The following is an 18481-nucleotide window of genomic DNA, read 5'->3' on the forward strand; positions in this document are numbered from 1 at the left end:
GAACGTAGCAGTGCTGTAATTTTCAAATCCAAACAAATCAGTTACATTTTTCATAGGTGTTACCTCTTTATTTATTAATTAGTTTTCACTTAATGTTATAAATCAATTTTTCTTGTTTTCAATTTGCTTTCTTTGGTTATCTTTGCACACATCTGCTCGTACCATTTACTTAGTAGCTTCTTTAACATTCAATTACGCTCACTTGCCTTCCTTGGTAATCTTTTCTTTTTTTGTGTTTTTCTTTTTATTTAATAGCTTTTTTACAACATATCAACTGTTGACTTTCGACTTTACCGTTACAGTTATTTATCTCTTGTTTAAACATAACTTAAACTTTATTTATGCCGTGTTTTTTCTTTTTTCTCAGTTGTAGTTTGTTTTTCCATCTGCTTTGTATTTTTCATGTGCCTTGTGTGTTTTGTGTGTGTTGTTTTCTGAATACTTTTGTGTTTATGATTATTACTTTGCAATGATTCCTAACCTTTCTCTCCCAATTTGTTGCGCTTTAGTTTTGTACGCCGTTCCATAAATAATTCAGTATATTTTCTTAGTAGTTTGTGTGTAGTTCTGCCTTAGATCAGTTAACAATTTTCGGGGCTTCCGTTAATAATCCATTTAAGTATCTAAGATGCGAAAGGTACATGAAAAAGTTGCACATATGTAAGTGGGTGTGAGTTTGAGTTTGAGTGTTTGCTTGAGCTGCGTGGCTCCAGAAAAAGTTAGCTAAGCTGATCGGGTGAGTACATTCAGAGTTCAGAGTTCAGAGTTCAAAGTTCGGAGTTCTGAGTTCGGAGTTTAGTTGAAGAGCCCCTTTGGCAAGCCATGATATATATTCACTATAAGTTTCGGGGTCTTATGTTTGCAGCAAGTAGGTGGAGACAACGGGGGAGCGCGGGGAGCGTTCAGCTTTGCGTATTTGTTTGTGAGAGCTTATAGCTAACATTTTTGGTTGCACATTTTCCTATAAGTTTTGTTTTTTTGTGGTTTTTTGTCAGGTTACGGTCACGCGATTTGTTCTAATCCCTCCTCAGTTTCTCTCCCATTAAATGTACCCTTTTTTCGACTGACCTATTCCCGATCCCGATCGTGATCCTGATCCTGGTTACGATCCCTATGTTCGATCGAGGATCTATACCTATGTTCATATGAGTTTATCTTGTTGGCTGGAGTTTTGCTTGTTTTTATACTCTTTGTTTAAATTTAATTGAATACGCGCCTCTATCTTTGCAACGGCCTCTGAGGGCATTGCTTAAAAAATTATCCATAGCTTTCAACATTTTGCCTATACTTCGTCCTTAATTTCTTGTGTTTTGGTTTTTGTTTGTTGTTTTAATTTGTTTTTATTTCTCGTGTTTTTTGTTTTTTTTTTTGGTAAAATGCGTTCTTGAAAATACTTTGGGTTAACATTTAAATTGTAAATGGGTAACTAGCGCTTACGCTGGGCTTGCTATTTCACAAATATTATTAGACACTGGGCGTTATTATTACATACAAATGTGTGTTTATGCTTGCCTTTGCCTTACGACTTTTATTTTTAGTTAACAACGCTGCTTAAAGTTAATAAATCATCTGTTATCCTTCCTTTGCTATTCCTTCTTGCAGTTACCATTAATGATTTATGATTAATGATTTATTTTAGCATTCGGTTATTCCTCCTCTCGCCTTGGTAGACGGAAATCGAAAAACATAAACAATTTCGTCTCTCGAAATTTGCTATGGAGTAAATAATAGTCGTAACAACATTTAAGGGGTACCAATCAAATTTATGCTAGATTTGAATGCAGTTAATTGCGAATAGAACTTAGCTTGAGTCTTTGGCTTTAAAATCAACACATAAAAGTCATATTGTTTGTCTCCTATCTTCCTTATGCCACATTTCATAATTTCATATAATTTTGTTCGGGTTTTCCTCATTACGCTAAATCTTTGCCATTTGTGTGTATTATATATGCTTTAGTTTCACAATTTATATGGTTCATATATATATATACTTTATATATATAATTTGTTTGTTCTCCTTCTCCTCCATTTTTGCTTACAGACTAAACACGTTTTGTATTCATAATTTGTTTTAGCATAAATTAATATGAATTTTATAGACATTCTCTTTGTGGGTTTAGATTTTTACCTCTATGATTAGTTAGCTTTACTTTCTTTTTCTCTTTGTTGGTAAATTGTATGCGTTTGTATTAGGGCTTTTTGGCTTCATTTTGTTTTGTTTGTTTGTTTGTTTCTTTTTGTTTGTTTGTTTTCATTTTATAAATATTTATGTATAACAATAAGGTAACTTTAAAATAATATCGCTTTAATACTTGAGAAGGAAGTTGTGCAAGATTTCGAATACGTAAAACAAATGAAACTAGTTCCGTGTGGTCGCATGTATTGTGGTGTATGGTGTGTTTGGTGTATGGTGTTTGGTGTTTGGTGTTTAGTGTATGGTGTTTGGTGTATGGTGTATGTGGTACAGACGGCACATTGCGGCTATTGTGTTAGAAATTCCCTTGAGATTCGCTTGGAGCAAGTGCCTCGCCTCCCGTAAATAGAGCTCTGCTTGGATGCTGTCGGTATGTGAGTGCGAAACTTGAGATTCGGCACGTCAAACAATCAATAAATAACTAATAACAAAATGCACTCAGCCACTGGGCATTGACTAGATGGGTTGTGTCTCTTACACTTCTTCTTTCCTTAATTTTTTTTTTCTTTCTTTTTGTGTTTTTTTTTTGTTTGTTTTTGTGTTGGTTTCTGTTCTTGGGAGCTTGGCAAACAACATAAATAAATTCCAACAGGCGTGGAGCTTGAAGCGGGAAAAGGTTTGGTTTCAATTCAATTTGAAGCTAGCAGTTTCGACAATTGGCACTGGTAGTTGGATGTGGATGAGTGATCTACACACAGGACCGGTAACGAAACGAAACGAAACAAGGACGAGCATCACGACTGGAAACAGACAACAATTGGAGCGATTGCGCCGGGGAGTTACGGGAAATGGGGATATGAAAAATATTAGACTGCTTTTGCTAGGGGGGATGCGCTACTCGCTGGATGACAGCTCGGCGCGATGGCGATCTGGCTGGGCTTGGGCCACCCAATGTCGACCGGGGTACCCAGTCTCACGGGTAGATCTCCAGATCGCATCGCCGCCCATCGAACTGGTAGGTGAACGTGAACTGCGATCGTTGGGCCTTAGTAGACTTTGCGCTCCGGTCCGAATTTGGGATTCACGAACGAGAAGCCGGCGAACTCGTCCTGGTTGATGCAGCGCACCACCTCGTTTCCAATCGGTGTGAGTACTGGATCCTCCTTGGTGAACTCCGCATCGAAGTTGTTGGCATCGCGTGGATTTTTCTGTGTACACAATCGATATAAGTCAAATCTTTACTAGAATATAATGCATTTAGCTCACCATTTTAGGTCGGAATGGTGGCTTTATGTTGCGCTTCTCCAGCTCCTTCCAGTCCAATTTGGCGAAAAATGGATGCTTGCGTATCTCGTTCTCGTCGCCAGTGCACCCCAGTCGCTGCTCCGGATTCTTGGTGAGAAAACCTGGGGATGTGGGCAAACATGTTTTAGTATCTGTTAGTTTTCCTAGCAAATATTACACATAGTAAGTAATGTACGTTCTATGTGCTGAGTAAGAAAGTAGATTAGGATAGCGAAGCTCACCCTTCAGTATGGAGACGGCCTCGCGGGACAGCCAAACCGGATAGAGGACGTCGTCGTGCATGATGGAGTCGAAGAGCTCGTCCTCGTTGTCGGCCTCGAACGGCGGCTGGCCAGCCATCATCTCGTACATGAGGACGCCCAGCGCCCACCAGTCGACGGAGGCGCCATACTCCTGCTCCTTGAGGATCTCCGGGGCGATGTAGTCGGGGGTGCCGCAGAAGGTGGTGGTCAGCATGCCGTTCATGATGCCCTCCTTGCACATCCCAAAATCGGCCAGCTTGCAGTGGCCCTCCTGGTCGAGCAGGATGTTGTCCAGCTTCAGGTCGCGGTAGATGACGCCGTGGGTGTGGAGAAACTGCAGCGCCAGTGTCACCTCCGCCGCATAGAAGGCGGCACGCGAGGCCTCAAATCGACGCGCCTTCTGTATCTGGAACATCAGATCGCCGCCGTTCACGTACTCCATCACGAAGAAGAGGCGGTCCGGGGTCTGGAAACAGGAATGTAACGCAGTCAGGAAGGGATGGTTGGCGGCCAGCGCCAGGATGCGCTTCTCTGTCATAGTGCAGTCGACGTCGTCGTCCTGGATGATCGCGTCCTTCTTGAGCACCTTGATGGCATAGATCTCGTCGGTGCCCTTCTTCTCGGCGAGCATCACCTTGCCAAACGAGCCCTTGCCCAGCACCTTGATAAAGTTGAAGTCCAGCAAGGAGCACTTGCCCGGACGCGTCTCTCCAGTGGCCCCACTGCCTCCCGATCCGCCCACCGCCAGGCTCATGCAGCTGCTGCTATTATAGCCGCTGGTCAGCGTCGTCGTCGAGGTGGCCAGGCTGTCTGCCGACAAGGCGCAACTGCGAAAAGACTGCCCCGGTGCACCGTCGCCATCGCTGCCCAGGGATGCTCCATAGTTGTCCTCGCCCTGCTGGTTCAAGTACTTGGAGCGGCGCGGCTGCTGCTTGTCCGGCGAGATGCCCAGCGAGCTGAGGATCTCGGCCATCTGCTTCGTGTTGATGCCGCACGTGTTGGCCACGTTCTTCTGGCACCGCTTGTGCACGTTCATCCCGCAGGTCTCGCACTGCAATCCCTGCTTGATCAGGCCATATAGTAGGGATCCGCAGTGGTCGCAGAAGGTGAACCGCTTGTAGCTGTGCACCACAAAGCGGTGCGGCACATTCACATTGAACCTCTGGCCCGCGGGCACCACCTCCACTTTGGTTTGCTGCTGGAATGGCTCGCGATTAGATCAACGCGATCTGGCTGGTTTATCCCATTAGCACTTACCTCATCCCGCATGCCCGGACACTTGGACACCACCGACAGGTGACATTTTTTATGTACAACTAACGTGCAGACTAGAGTTTTCGGGGAAGAGAAACCAAATGCATAATCATTAGTATCCAAACTGGGCACTTGGCGCTTCGAGGATTCTTCGATGGCAGAGTGCAGTGGCCAAAGAATCCGAAAGTCTATGAAAATCTATGAGCTCGGAAGGAAGATCGCCATGATGCACTATAAACTGTGTATCTTTTCTATCAAAAGATACACAGCTCTAAAAATCAATTAGTTTCTTCATAATATTGAAAGTAGTAACTTTTGTTTCAGGGCGACTTTCTACCACCGAGCCTAAACTCTAGACATACAAATGTGTATATTTACAGGATTTCGTTTGAATTAAGCTCGTTGAAACATTCAGGGTTAGACACAAGTCCGCCATCGTGGCATTCGATTTGGATTGGTATCCAAGGATCCAAGGATCCAAGGATCCAAGGATCCTGATCGAATACCACGATTGGGTGGACAGTAGTAATTAGTTGGTAAACCGTCGACTGTTTCTTGCTGTGCAGTGTGATTATTCACATGTTGGTCAGTGGAGTTAAGTTGTGCTTGGTCTGTGTCTGTGCTCTAATTAGTGTTTCGGTTTAATCACAACATTTAGATGCTTCGTGCCAGAGATATTGGAACCAACACTACTTGAAAGTGTGAGAAATGACGAAGGCAGCCAAAAAAGCAGTTTTGTTTTTTCATGACAATGAATTAAAGTAAATAAAACGAAATCCTATGTAGTATTTCTATGCTCGTTCGATTCCGTAGCGTATACTTTCATTTGATCCCTTGAAAACCAAAGAGATAATTTATCGTGCAGGAAATAGATTTAAGTAGATGATTAACCAATGATTCCAGTTCTAAAGAGTTCGCGTTTTAATGTTTAGTGACATTTGTTTCTAACTAACTGAAAACTGCCTAGTCCTCATCTCTTGAAATAAAAGGCTGATTCAAGATTCTAGAACCCATAGTTCGGGATTATCTATAGCATGCATGAGAATATGTTTATAATAAATGGGCGGACGGACAAACTTATATGTATATGTGATAATTTAATTTAAATAGCATAAAGCCTATAAAAAATATTCTGTGACTCCGATTAGTAATGCATTCCCCTGCAATCGAGAGTTTAAAATGCATTGTGATGGGAACGAGGACGCGACCATCCAGATCGATTGGACTTATGGTGCAGTGGGGACAGGACCTGTTCCGACTCAAGCAAGTGATGGATGCACTGGACAATGCCGAAGGCTGGCCAATAGTTTCGGAGTATGATAAAATAGTACGTATAACTGATCTCAAATTGCAGCCAAAGAAACCCAATGGCAATCACATCAACAGCGACAACAGCAAACAACGAACAACGAACAACGAATAACGAACAACGAACAGCGTACAACGAACGTAACAAGCAAATGCAAAGTGATATGGATTGGATATAGCTTGTCGGGGGCTCATCCTGGAGCTCCGAAGCGCCAGAGCTGAGCTGCTCTGGTTTTCAATTCCGTTTAGTCTGAAGCAAAACACATACCTTGACATTGATAGCCTTGTTTACCAATTCCCCTGCAAAAAGGCAAGAAATTCCATGGCTATTGTATGTATATATATTTTGGTAACTGAATGATTTGTGTTGTGTTTCTTCGGTGGTTTGGTGTGTGTGTGGTGTGTGTGGTGTGTGTGGTATGTGTGCTTGCGAGTGTATAACTCTTGATGGATGAGTGTCGCCGTAAGAAATCAAGCATTGATGAGATCGTGAACCCCAGATGACCCCAGCAGCCAACCAAGCAGCATAATAGCCCACCAGAGAAACCAAGTTAATGCCAATGGATGTAGAGGAAACCAAGGAAACTAAAACCGCATAAGAGTGAGCCACCCAAAGGAGCAAAGATGCGAGATGTGAGCCCAAGTGGAGCGATGATGAGTGATGAGGAGTAGTGATACATTAAGAACATAGAGGTAATAGATCAACCAAAGTAGTATCGAATCGAATCGAAATCGAAATCAAAAGTAGGTCGGATGGTGAAAGGTGTGTGTAAATCAGGTCCCAAAACTAAATGCATGTTCAGATTAATCACTGCGTATACAACTTAGGATGTACGGAGATGTTTCAGCCCTTCGGTGAGTTCGTTACGAGAGTTGTACGATCATGTGTGCTCGGCTTCACTTACCAGATAAACTCCCGGCAATGCGAACAGAAGGTGGGTTGACGCAAAAACGTTGCCATGAACTTGTGCCCATTCACCTGGTGCAAAGCAAACGAAGTGCAGCTATTAGTTACGATCATTCTGGTTAACTGGTTAAGTGGACACCCACCTGATGGACCCGACGACGCATGGCACCGCGACGGCGGTTGAATCCGGCGCGCTCTTTGAACTCCTTGTTAACGGCCACCGTGTGCTCCACCACGGCCTCGGCTTTGGCTTTATCTGAAATCGAACGGGAAAGATCAGCATCCGCAGTACTTCCTTCACATCTTCATATGCCTACGTACCCGTGCGATTCTTTAGCTCAATGATGACGTGAATCTTGCCCTGCGGCTCCAAGTTAACCTGTGAGATTTCAAGAAGTAGTAGTATAAGAACGCTGGTATATATATTTAAAAACCCACCCATAGATCCTGCACAGCGGTTTCGCTCTGCATGAGGTCCTCGAAGGAGATGATGCAGTTGGCCACAAAGTCATCCGGCGGCAGAGCGGCATCATGAAAGACGGTCAAGTTGATGTTGCTCACATTGGTCACGTCGTGGACGAACTGCTCGTTCCAAACAGGATCGAATGTCTTTGGCCTTGTGGTGGCTCGATCTGTAACAAAAGAACCAAATAAATAGATAGTTAGTAATGGTGACCCTTTTAAGTATGCAACACTTTTGCTAGCTAACTAACTTTTATAACTAACTAACCGACTTTAGTTTCTCATTCATCTCTGAAAGAACTTAAATGAACTGAAAACGAAGTGGGACACTCACCGAAGTGACTCTCGTCGACATCTATGGAGACATAGGGATCGATGAGCTGCTCGTCGGCCAGTTTGCCGAAGGTGAGGTTGTGGCGCTTCTGGAAGTCTGTGGGCCGCAGGCCGCTCGCCTCGCACACCTTGATCTGCAGCTTGCCCGTGAACATGGTCGTGGGATCGGTGACTGTCCTGTTCTATCCTGTCCTATTCCTATTCCTAATCCCGATCCTGAACCTGATCCTAATCCTGATCCGGCTGCTCCTCGTTCCTCCGTGCGATGTCCTTGCGTGTCTGTGTGGGGAGCAGCGGTGGACCACTCGGCTTGTGGTGGTGTGCGGCTGGCTGGTGATCCTGATCTGCAATCGAATGGAGAGCAATTCCAGATGAATTAATGAATCGAACGACTGCCATTCGCATTTCGCGCTGTGGGCCAATGTTGGTGTAGGTCATTGACACTCATGAATGGCGTATGCGGTATACTCGAATCACTTCCAAGGTCGATTAAGCCTCGCATCGATGGAATTTGTGCACACACATAGCACACACAGCAGCGGTCAGAATAGTAGAGAGGAATTTTTCAAAGGAATTTTCACCCCATGGAGTTATTTCCTTGACGATGCGTATGAACTATTTTATATCAGCTTAAAAACATCTAATTTCAGTTTTTAGTATTAGTATTATTACAACGATGATTCAAACTATGGCTGACTTATTCTTTGTTAAATTTGGAGTATTTATGATTCACAGAAAGAAATGCGTGTTTATTTTTTAATATTTGTATATTTTAAGACCCTAAACGAATTTTAATTCCTTTCATCATTGATTTATTACATCTATTCGTTAACCACTACTATTTTGGCCGCCACTGTGTTTCTGCCCGTTTGTGTGTGTGTGTACATTAGGCAATCGCTCAAACGACAACAGTCCGTGAAACAAAAATCGAAAATAGTGCGCGACCATCATCGGCTTTGGTATTATTTCTAGCGTATAAATCATGCCAAGGAGTGCAACTTTGTTTATTTCGCAATTCCACAGATTGTTGTTCAGTGTACGCTAATCTCTACACTAGCCTAATGCGCATCCAATTGGGATACAAAGCGTTTTCTAATTGGCAATTTGGTGGGAACAAGTACATACATACATATGTAGTTGCCCCTTTTCTTCGCACACAATCTTGAGTACTTTCAGTGTCGTTTAGCTTTGATTACATATAATGTCTTTGCTTGCTCACTTTTTTATGCAAATTCAATGTGTGCAAGTATGGCACATATACACACACTTTCACATACATATACACGCGCAGTCAGCTTTTTTCCACAGATTAAACAACAAAGAGAGAATAACAAGAATGTTCAATGCTGCCTCCCTCTCGCACCTCTGCCACCCACCAATACACGCGCGACTCACGCCACTCCAATCGGAAACACCTGACGAAACGCCAATAAGTGCGCTCAATTAACTAAACGTTTGGCTAGCCCGTCCAATTGGAAAATTTGTAATTTTCTAATTGGTGAAAACGAAGGTCTTCCAGCTGGCAGAGTTGCCGTACTGTCCACCTGTCAGCTTGACAATAACGCACGCAGTGTTGGTAAACAGACGAAATGCGCACAATGTTCGTTGTTCAAAAATTATATTTTTTTCTGTTTTTTAAGTTGAATGTTAGGCACTTCGTTTGATTATAGCACACACGTTTTTCTGACATTTTTTGGTTCACATTCAAGCACAAGACACGGAGAAATTTTAAGAAAGTCCCATCGATGCTTTTTATATATACCACTCTCTTTCTTGCTCTCTCTATTGTTGGTATATAGAAAATGTTTGACGATTAGAATGAAAAGTTATTGAAATGCTTCTTTGCTATGTATGTTTATGCGAAATGAGTATGCACGAAAACAAATAAGCAGAAAATATTGCAATCAACAAGGAACAAAAAAAAACCTTATAATTTATCTGCGCGCGCAGGAACTTGTATATTAGAGAAAAAGTGTTCAGCTATGTGTGCGAAAAAATTAAGGATGCCTTCACACTAGAGCACACACACACACGCTCGACATATGTATGCGCTTATACACACACGCACGCACACAGTTACACGCACCCTGTTTGCACAGCGTTTTAAATTGATTGGTTTTTCCAGGTAATTTCCTTGGTTTTCCGACGAATTCGAATAGTTTCACAAAATCACAGTGTCCAGCATTTTCCGTTGCATTGCTGGGTAGTTTTCTTATTGGCTTTAAAACGGTTTCGCGTATTAATATTGATAAAAATGTTCACTTCACGCCAATTCTTATTGGAAAAACGTTAGGGATGTGCCAAGGTGGACGATACATATCGTGGTGGGGCTACAGTTTGTCCAACACTTGCGCTGTTAAGGCAACAGATTCTCCGCTTACCAACACTCTTCGATAACCGATACCAATAAAGGGAAATAAATATTACAACTAATATTATCTAGTAAATAAAATCTGGCAATATGAGCTCGGGGCCCATACGCACACCCGTCTCGCAGATCATACTGAGCAAGCACGACCAGGATGCCGAGGAGGAGCCCAAGAAGAAGTCCCGAGAGGACTGGCGCAAGGCCAAGGAGCTGGAGGAGGCTCGAAAAGCGGGAACAGCTCCAGCCGCCGTTGACGAGGAGGGTCGCGACATAAATCCGCACATTCCGCAGTACATTTCGAATGCACCGTGGTATTACGGATCGGCGGGGCCCACACTCAAGCATCAGCGGCCCCAACACGAGGACGAGCAAGGACAGCTGGACAAGAGGGCTCCCAAGGGACTCAACACCACACGCATCATTACTAAGTTCCGGAAGGGAGCGTGCGAAAACTGCGGCGCCGTCACACACAAACGCAAGGACTGCCTGGAGCGGCCACGGAAGGTCCAAGCCAAGTATGCTGAATCCATCGTCGTGCACGACGAGCATTTGGTCAATGAAGCGGCGGTAAACTATGACGAGAAACGAGATCGCTGGAGCAGTTACGACCCGGCCAATCACAGAGAGATCATTGAGGAGTACGAAAAGGTGGAGGAGGCCAAGCGACAACTCAAAGCAGAGAAGCTCAAAAATGGTACGTAAAAGTGTGTTCAGATTGTTTACAGTTTTAATCATATATTCTTATATCCTTAGATCCCGATGCCGAAATATCCGATGAGGAGGGCAACGAGGACAAATATGTGGACGAAGTAGACATGCCCGGCACCAAGGTGGACTCTAAACAGCGTATCACTGTGCGCAATTTGCGTATTCGCGAGGATACGGCAAAGTATCTGAGGAACTTGGACCCCAACTCTGCCTACTACGATCCCAAAACACGCTCTATGCGTGACAATCCCAATCCTGCCGTTCCCGAAGAGGAGTAAGTGACTAAAACGTGTACAAATAAACAAATTCCATAACCTTGTCATTCTTGCAGAGCTGAGTTTGCTGGCGAGAACTTTGTGCGCTTTTCTGGAGACACTACAGCCCAAGCCACCGCCCAGTTGTTTGCCTGGGAAGCACATGGCAAAGGAGTTGATGTGCATCTGCTAGCCGAGCCCACTAAGTTGGAGCTGCTTCAGAAAGAGTACGAGCAGAAGAAGGAACAGTTCAAATCAAGTGTAAGTAATTTATAGGCTTGTAATTTTCTTGGACAAAATACTACAACCATTTTCTTCTTTGTCTAGACCAAAACGCACATTGTGGAGAAATACGGAGGCGAAGAGCATCTGCAGGTTCCGCCAAAGTCGCTGCTGCTGGCGCAGACCGAGGAGTACATCGAGTACTCTCGCAGCGGCAAGGTGATAAAGGGTGTAGAGAAGCCGAAAGCGCGCAGTATCTACGAGGAGGATGTGTACATTAACAACCACACAACGGTGTGGGGCAGTTTCTGGAACGCCGGTCGCTGGGGCTACAAGTGCTGCAAGTCCTTCATCAAGAACTCCTACTGCGTGGGCATGCAGGAACCAGAGGGCTACTCGGAACAGCATCCCACCAGCTCCACTGCAGCAGTCGTAGCAGACCCCGCAGCTCAAAGCCAATTTAAGGTACCCGAAGTGCCACCAGAAAGGCCCGCCTCCGAAGTCGACTCAGCACCAAGTTCAGAATCCTCCTCATCCGAAGAGGAGGAGGTAAAACCCGAGAAGAAAAAGTCAAAGAAGAAGTCCAAAAAGCGCGAGAAGAAAAAGAAGGCCAAGGAGCAGCGAAAGCAAAAATCCAAGAATAAGGAGACCAAGGAACATGAAAAGACAAAGGAAACAGATATTCCCGAGGAGCTGGACGATCGCAAACGAGCCTACAACAGCATGTATGATGTGAAGGCGCCCACAGAGGACGAGATCGAGGAGTGGAAGAAGAAGCGGCCAAGGGCCGAAGATCCCATGCTGCAATTTATGTAGGCAATAAAGTACAATTAATATTCTTATATTAAAACGATTTCGGATCTTAATAAGTAAAACATGCGGAGTTTAGACAAACGTCATATTTAATATTAAACGATCGCATACTGCTCGTACAGCAACTCCCTGATCTTGTAGTACTCCTCGGATAAGCATCCCTCCATGGCCACCTTGCCGGCATCCACACGCCTCAATGCCAGAGTTCCGTTGCTGCACCAGAGTACGCCGCCGGAGAACTCCGAGTTGATGTTATTGCGCATGAGAATCTGCTTGAAGTCGGACAGTTTCAGCTCGTTAATGAGCACTGAATTGTGGATAGGGATCTCATCGTCCGCTAGTGTTTCCAAAGTCAATGTCTTGCCTTCCTGCACGGACGCGTCCTGCTCCACAGTAACGTCCATGGGTGCTTCGATGGCCTTGACGCGCATGCCCAGGCGACCATCCACCCACGCCACCTCCGCGTCCTTGCCCTTTTGGAACTGCAGCTGGGAGACCAGTCCTTCCGTCAGACGTACCTGGTAGATGTGGATCTCAGTAGTGACATCAATGATTTCGCCCTTCTGGGGCGTAAAAACACGCGCACCGACATTCTGCTCGCAGTGCCTGGCCACCACTTGTGTGCCCTCGGCAGTGCCGTGTATGACGATAACCCGTCGTGGTCTCAACTGGGAGAGGATCTTTAGCATGGACTCGCCATCAGAGCGACCTTCGAAATCGATCCTTTGGACTTGGGCATTCACTTCGATTGTTTTGCGTTGGTTTATCAGCTTGGTGGGCTTCTCCAGCAACTGAACATCATTGTCGCCAATGCCTCCGTTAGTCTGTTGATCTGCTCCCAAGCCCGGTTCTTCCTTCTTTACATTCTCCTTGTTTTGCTCCTCCATGGGTACAAAGTCATAGCCCGTCGCATCCGCAATGCGGTAGTCGTCCAAATTGATAATCTCCCCATACTCATCGCACTTTACCTTCTCCTCGTGATAGGGGAACATCACGTGGTGTCGTTTGTTGGACTTGAAAAATCCGGAGTGATGGCGACCCTCCGGTCTGACCACAATATCATGCTTGCCCGTGATGACGCTCATCTCGATGTCGTCCTCGGACTCGGAACTGCTCTCCTCCTCCACATCGGGCTTTACGATGAGGGGATTAAGTTTCTCGCCCTGTGTGCGCAGGTATTCCTCCAGCTCAGCTCCTTCTAGTTCAACTCTTCGCCTGACGTCCAATTCGATTTGCTTGCCCGGTGCGCAGTTCTCAACCAGTTCCATGGCTAAAGTGCCGGGTGACGTGCGCGTAGTGAGGATTATGCTATTGTTGGCATTGCTGGCCCATTGCACGAAGAGATCCCTCGTGAATCCGCTCTCCAGATCTGGAGTACTGGCCAACACCACTTTCGGACCAGCGGGCAATTTATAGACGTCCGCCAGCGAGTGGCACAGCTGGATGTGCTTGAACTGGAAGGGATTGTTGCGGGCACCTTCGAAAGCCTTCGTGAGTTTATCACTCATCCATTCGATCTGCGACTTGGCAAACTCAATCACGTTATAGCTCACATTGTTAAGAAGGGCCAGCGAGTAGGCCATCAGACCCGATTCCTTGTTCTTCCACAGCTGGTCCAGCATGTGAGCCAACTCCAGCACTCGTCCTGCCGTGTCCACGGCTATCAGTACGTTGCCGTTGTTACGCACCGTCTGCAAGATGTTGGTCATGAGCTTTTCATCGCGAGCCCTCCTTCTGGCCTGCTGGTACTGTGCATTGTAGGCGTCGGTAATTAGCAGCGAAGGTCTTTGCAGCCTGTCCAGCTCGCAGCCGCTCAAGTGGCGCTCCTTCTTGTGGTTGAAGTCGGTGGCGTACACAATATCCTCCTCGCCTACCTTGACGATCTTCCAGATGGTGCCGCCAATCATGTGTCCAGCGTTCAAAGGCGTAATGGATATTCCATATCCTTTGCCCTTCAGTGAAACCGTTTGGTTGTATTTCAACTGGGTGATCTTTTCGAAGGCCGTGTCCACGTCGTCCAGCGAAAATAGATCGAAGTCTCCCATGTTAAAGTGCGACATGTAAAGGTCATACATGAACATTTGGCCCATTTTAAACACGGGAATGGTGGCGTAGATGGGGCAATTGAGACCCAGCTTGCCCACCAAGTATGGCAGGGCGCCAAGATGATATGCATCCGAATGGGACAGCAGCACGGCGTCCAAGGTGTGCACCTGCCTGGGAGTAGACGAAATATTTATATCATTCTTTTCCTGCAATGCGTACACAATTGTTACCTCTTCAGTTCCTTGATGAAGTTGGCATCGAACTTTTCGTCCCATCCGCAGTCGAGTAAGATCCGCACATCGTCTATCTGAAGGATATAGCATGGCGGGGACTCGTCCATCGCCCCAGATATAGTGTGCAGCTTGATGATGGATGTCATTTTTGCCAATAAATCCGCCGCCGCATTTGTTAAAGTTGTACAAGAAAACACGGAGATCTCCGCCGGTCCAGGGATGCAAAGCTGTCAAGGAGTTGCCAGAGTGTTGTTGCTTTGTTTACACAGTGAGTACCAATTGACCAAACAGTACACCCCAATTTAATGAATTTAAAAAATTTTAAATTATAATATGAATTTACAACCTTTTTATGGCCTGCATACATACATATATACATATTAAAGGCTACGACCTTCTTCAGTTCAATTGCCTCCCCTTCAATGAGTCAATGTTTACAACTGTGCTTATCAGTAAAAGTACCAGCAAACAAGCATAAGCAAACATACATTTTTTAATCAAATTATTAAATAATTTATCAGGGTGGAGTCATGCTGTTTCAAAGAATAGCGCATACCCTTGTTAGTGTACAAACTGTTGTTATATGTGTTATAAACAACTTGCTATGTTGCAGACTTACTAATATTTGTTATTAAAGATAACTTTAAAAAGTATGTAATGTATTAAAAAGCATTTTCTTTTTAAAATGTAACCTTTTAATATACATTTTGTATAAATGATTGTTAGATGGAAAGAATGCATACAATTCCAGCTAGTGAGGTTCCACTGTGCCTCTGTTGGTGATGTGTTGCGTCCCTGGTTGTCAGCTGTTATTCGCCAACCGCCCGCGAGATTGCGTCCGAAATTAGGATGCGGAGTTCCCTAAGGTTGCACTGAGTCAACAGTTCCTGCCAACGATGTTCGTGCGGCTCTGGGTCCGCAGCTTCCACATATATGATCTTCTCATCGCCATCGGCCTAATCACGCTCATCGTGTACCTGTGCCTGCCCTTCCGGTTCGCATCGCATTATGACTACATCGAGAAATCGAAGATTGAGGAGGCTCTGGTGCCGCAGGTGACCCGAAATGTCTCCCTGCAGGAGGCGTTCGAATGCACCTACTCGGAGATCATCGCCGAGAACAGGTTCGTTTACCATCTCGCCCACTACCACGGAGCGGTGCAGCGGGGCGCGGAGATTCGTCCGGGCGGTGAATTCCGTCCAGAAGGATGTCAGGCTCGCTACAGCACCGCCATCATTGTGCCATACAGGCAGCGCGAGGAGCAGCTGCACGCCTTTCTCACCTACATGCACAATTACCTGCCGCAGCAGCTGATCCACTATCGGATTTTCCTGGTCGAACAGTTCGATCATAAGCCCTTTAACAGGGCAATGCTCTTTAACATTGGCGCCCAGGTGGCTGCGGAGTATGGATTTCCCTGCCTGATCCTTCACGACGTGGACCTTCTGCCACTGAATTCGGGCCAGATGTATGCCTGCTCAGAGCGTCCACGGCACATGTGCTCTGCACTGGATCACTGGCGATTCCGGCTGCCCTACCGCGGTCTCTTCGGCGGCGTGGTGGCCATCAACACCGTCCAGTACCAGCAGATCAATGGCATGTCCAATCTGTATTATGGCTGGGGCGGAGAGGACGATGACCTCTATGAACGCCTGCAGGCCCTGAACATCGATATTTGCCGATTCGCAATGGAGTTCAGTGAGTACACCATGCTGAAGCACAAGCCCGAGCGGCCGAATGCCAACCGGGTGGCGCTCCTGAGATCGGCAACTCTGCGCCAGCACTCGGATGGACTCAACTCACTGGTGTACACGGAATTGGAACGACGAATGCACAGTCTGTTCACGCACATCCTGGTGGACACCTGAGTGCCAGTATTTGTTATATTTAGCTTGTAGGCCAATCGTTTTCGTAGTCGGTACCTCGAAGTGTTTTACACTTGGCTGCACTTCGCTTCGCAACCGATTAGTTGCCGCCTTAGACAATGCGTTCCGAATCGATCGTGATATCTCCACTCACTAGGCTAAGATGCTGGACAGGAAGGAAGGAGTCGAAGCTGTAATTGAAGTACAATGCAGAAGCCTCAGATTAAGCGGATATCGCCATGTTAAGCACGCTCTGCCTCTGCCAATAAAAGATGTATTAAATAATATGAAATGTTTGTTAACTAACATCAGAAGGTCCGTTCAGGGTACATAAAGGTTTAGAGTTGCCTTGGATTAATGTATCGTCCATGCGAAATCAAACTTTATGCCATTATCTTGACAGTTGAACTTTGTTACCGCAGTCAATAACAATTCCCCGTGTAGTTAGCCATGGGTTTACTTGGCGCATTACTTAAAACTAGCCTGTTTTTGGTGATATTCCTAGGGGTCTTGTTCCTGCTACCGGGATTGCCTCCCAACACCACTTTCCCATTCAAAGAGTATTTGTAAGTCGGATTTCTTAGGTTGCTATCATCATCAACTCATATGATCTATGCGTGTTTCCCAGTATAAAGCCAGCTAGAGAACTGAATGGAACGCTGGAGCTAAACAGTCACTTAAATGGCGCCCGACAGTTGTGGAAAGACCAAATATTTGGACCAGAGTGCCTCATAGTTCTCGATGACAAGATATACACGGGAATTCACAGCGGAGAGATTATTCGACTGAATAATGAGGAGTCTGTTCAACCAATCACTAAGATAGGCCAACCTTGTGGTATTTAAAGAGAAGTTGTAGCTTGTATCCATAATGCCGTTGATATTCACCCTAGATTATATATTTGACGACGAGTTGTGCGGCTATCCAGTGGGCTTAGCCCTGGACACCCAGGGAAACAATCTTATTGTATCCGATGCATACTATGGCATATGGCAAGTCGACTTGGAAACAAGGAAAAAGACTGTGTTGGTGCCTGCGGAGCAGATCCTTCCTGGCAAGGGGACGAACCGTCGGGCTAAGCTGTTCAATTCCCTGGCAGTTAGCCGGCGGGGTGACATATTCTGGACGGATTCATTTTCAGATGACTTTGTCCTGGCTGCGTTCGCAAACCCGTCGGGTCGGTGAGTTTGCCCTAAGAAAGATATCTACCATACAAAATGTGCTTATTCACTTTCCTTAGACTTTTCAAATACGATCGCATAAAGAAGACAAACGAGGTACTGATGGACGAGTTGTCCTTTGCCAACGGCTTGACCTTAAGTCCCAGTGAGGATTTCATTATCCTTGCCGAAACAACGGCCATGCGGCTAAGAAAATACTATCTCAAAGGATCACGAGCCGGTCAAAGCGAAGTGTTTGTGGAGGGTTTGCCTGGATGGCCGGATAATCTCACTGCCGATGAGGAGGGAATCTGGGTGCCTCTGTCCGTGGCTTCAGATCGTGAGAATCCCAATTTGTTCGCCGTGCTGGCGCCCTATCCGAGATTAAGATCGTTCTTGGCACGTTTGGTGGCTCTAATGCGGCTTCCCCTTCGAATGTTAAACCATATTTATCCCAATGACATGGCGGCTCGCCTTTTCCACTCCTTTAACGATATGGTCATCAGGAACGCTCCCAAGCGCAACACTGTGGTGCGTGTGGATTGGAATGGAAATGTTGTGAAATCTCTGCATGGGTTTGACGGTTCAGCCTCAGGCATATCCCACGTGCTCGAATTTAAGGGTCATCTATATTTGGGATCGCCTTTCAATCACTATATTTCCAAAGTCAAATTGCCCGACGATGTGGTGAAGTCTGTAAAAGGAGATTAAAAGGATCAGTTGTCATTATGATGGATTAAATGCCCTTTTTAATATTTCAATTTACTATTTATGTATTATTCAAATGCCATTTTATTTTAAGAACCTGTCAACTTTTTTTGCTTTAAATTAGTTTATTGCACCACGAAATTAAGAAATCACATTAAC

General features: G+C 45.4%; 5 protein-coding genes across 10 annotated transcripts; 3 read left to right on the forward strand and 2 right to left on the reverse strand.

Moving 5' to 3' along the window:
• Nucleotides 1–41: 41 nt before the first annotated feature.
• On the reverse strand, nucleotides 42–10233 carry LOC120454349 (protein kinase C). 6 transcript variants are annotated; one of them, XM_039639565.2, is made up of 11 exons: nucleotides 10032–10233; nucleotides 7947–8289; nucleotides 7589–7782; nucleotides 7472–7529; nucleotides 7294–7406; nucleotides 7149–7222; nucleotides 6512–6543; nucleotides 4939–5009; nucleotides 3661–4876; nucleotides 3401–3540; nucleotides 42–3342 (listed from the first exon to the last, which is right to left on the reverse strand). In XM_039639565.2, the coding sequence occupies exons 2-11, from the start codon at nucleotides 8098–8100 to the stop codon at nucleotides 3181–3183; spliced, it is 2214 nt and encodes a 737-aa protein (XP_039495499.1). In that variant the 5' UTR covers nucleotides 8101–8289; nucleotides 10032–10233; the 3' UTR covers nucleotides 42–3180. The 6 variants fall into 6 exon arrangements, with proteins under 6 accessions (XP_039495499.1, XP_039495496.1, XP_039495498.1 ...); XM_039639562.2 differs by having other exon boundaries at nucleotides 3661–4879; XM_039639564.2 differs by lacking the exon at nucleotides 10032–10233 and adding an exon at nucleotides 9872–9968 and having other exon boundaries at nucleotides 3661–4879.
• An 80-nt stretch (nucleotides 10234–10313) lies between these two features.
• Nucleotides 10314–12372, forward strand: LOC120454350 (pre-mRNA-splicing factor Slu7). Its single transcript, XM_039639568.2, has 4 exons — nucleotides 10314–11007; nucleotides 11067–11295; nucleotides 11353–11536; nucleotides 11603–12372. The coding sequence occupies exons 1-4, from the start codon at nucleotides 10407–10409 to the stop codon at nucleotides 12311–12313; spliced, it is 1725 nt and encodes a 574-aa protein (XP_039495502.1). The 5' UTR covers nucleotides 10314–10406; the 3' UTR covers nucleotides 12314–12372.
• LOC120454348 (probable cleavage and polyadenylation specificity factor subunit 2) lies at nucleotides 12323–14820 on the reverse strand. Its single transcript, XM_039639561.2, has 2 exons — nucleotides 14587–14820; nucleotides 12323–14527 (listed from the first exon to the last, which is right to left on the reverse strand). The coding sequence occupies exons 1-2, from the start codon at nucleotides 14733–14735 to the stop codon at nucleotides 12406–12408; spliced, it is 2271 nt and encodes a 756-aa protein (XP_039495495.1). The 5' UTR covers nucleotides 14736–14820; the 3' UTR covers nucleotides 12323–12405.
• Nucleotides 14821–15374: 554 nt separating this feature from the next.
• On the forward strand, nucleotides 15375–16739 carry LOC120451562 (beta-1,4-galactosyltransferase 3). The gene has a single exon (XM_039635365.1). It carries the CDS (start codon nucleotides 15486–15488, stop codon nucleotides 16455–16457), a length of 972 nt encoding a protein of 323 aa, XP_039491299.1. The 5' UTR covers nucleotides 15375–15485; the 3' UTR covers nucleotides 16458–16739.
• A 36-nt stretch (nucleotides 16740–16775) lies between these two features.
• Nucleotides 16776–18379, forward strand: LOC120451561 (adipocyte plasma membrane-associated protein). Its single transcript, XM_039635364.1, has 4 exons — nucleotides 16776–17020; nucleotides 17083–17291; nucleotides 17347–17635; nucleotides 17695–18379. Exons 1-4 carry the CDS (start codon nucleotides 16905–16907, stop codon nucleotides 18323–18325), a joined length of 1245 nt encoding a protein of 414 aa, XP_039491298.1. The 5' UTR covers nucleotides 16776–16904; the 3' UTR covers nucleotides 18326–18379.
• The last annotated feature ends 102 nt before the right edge of the window (nucleotides 18380–18481 follow it).

This window comes from Drosophila santomea, chromosome 3R, assembly GCF_016746245.2.
Source record: "Drosophila santomea strain STO CAGO 1482 chromosome 3R, Prin_Dsan_1.1, whole genome shotgun sequence".
NCBI classification, from domain to species: Eukaryota; Metazoa; Arthropoda; class Insecta; order Diptera; family Drosophilidae; genus Drosophila; species Drosophila santomea.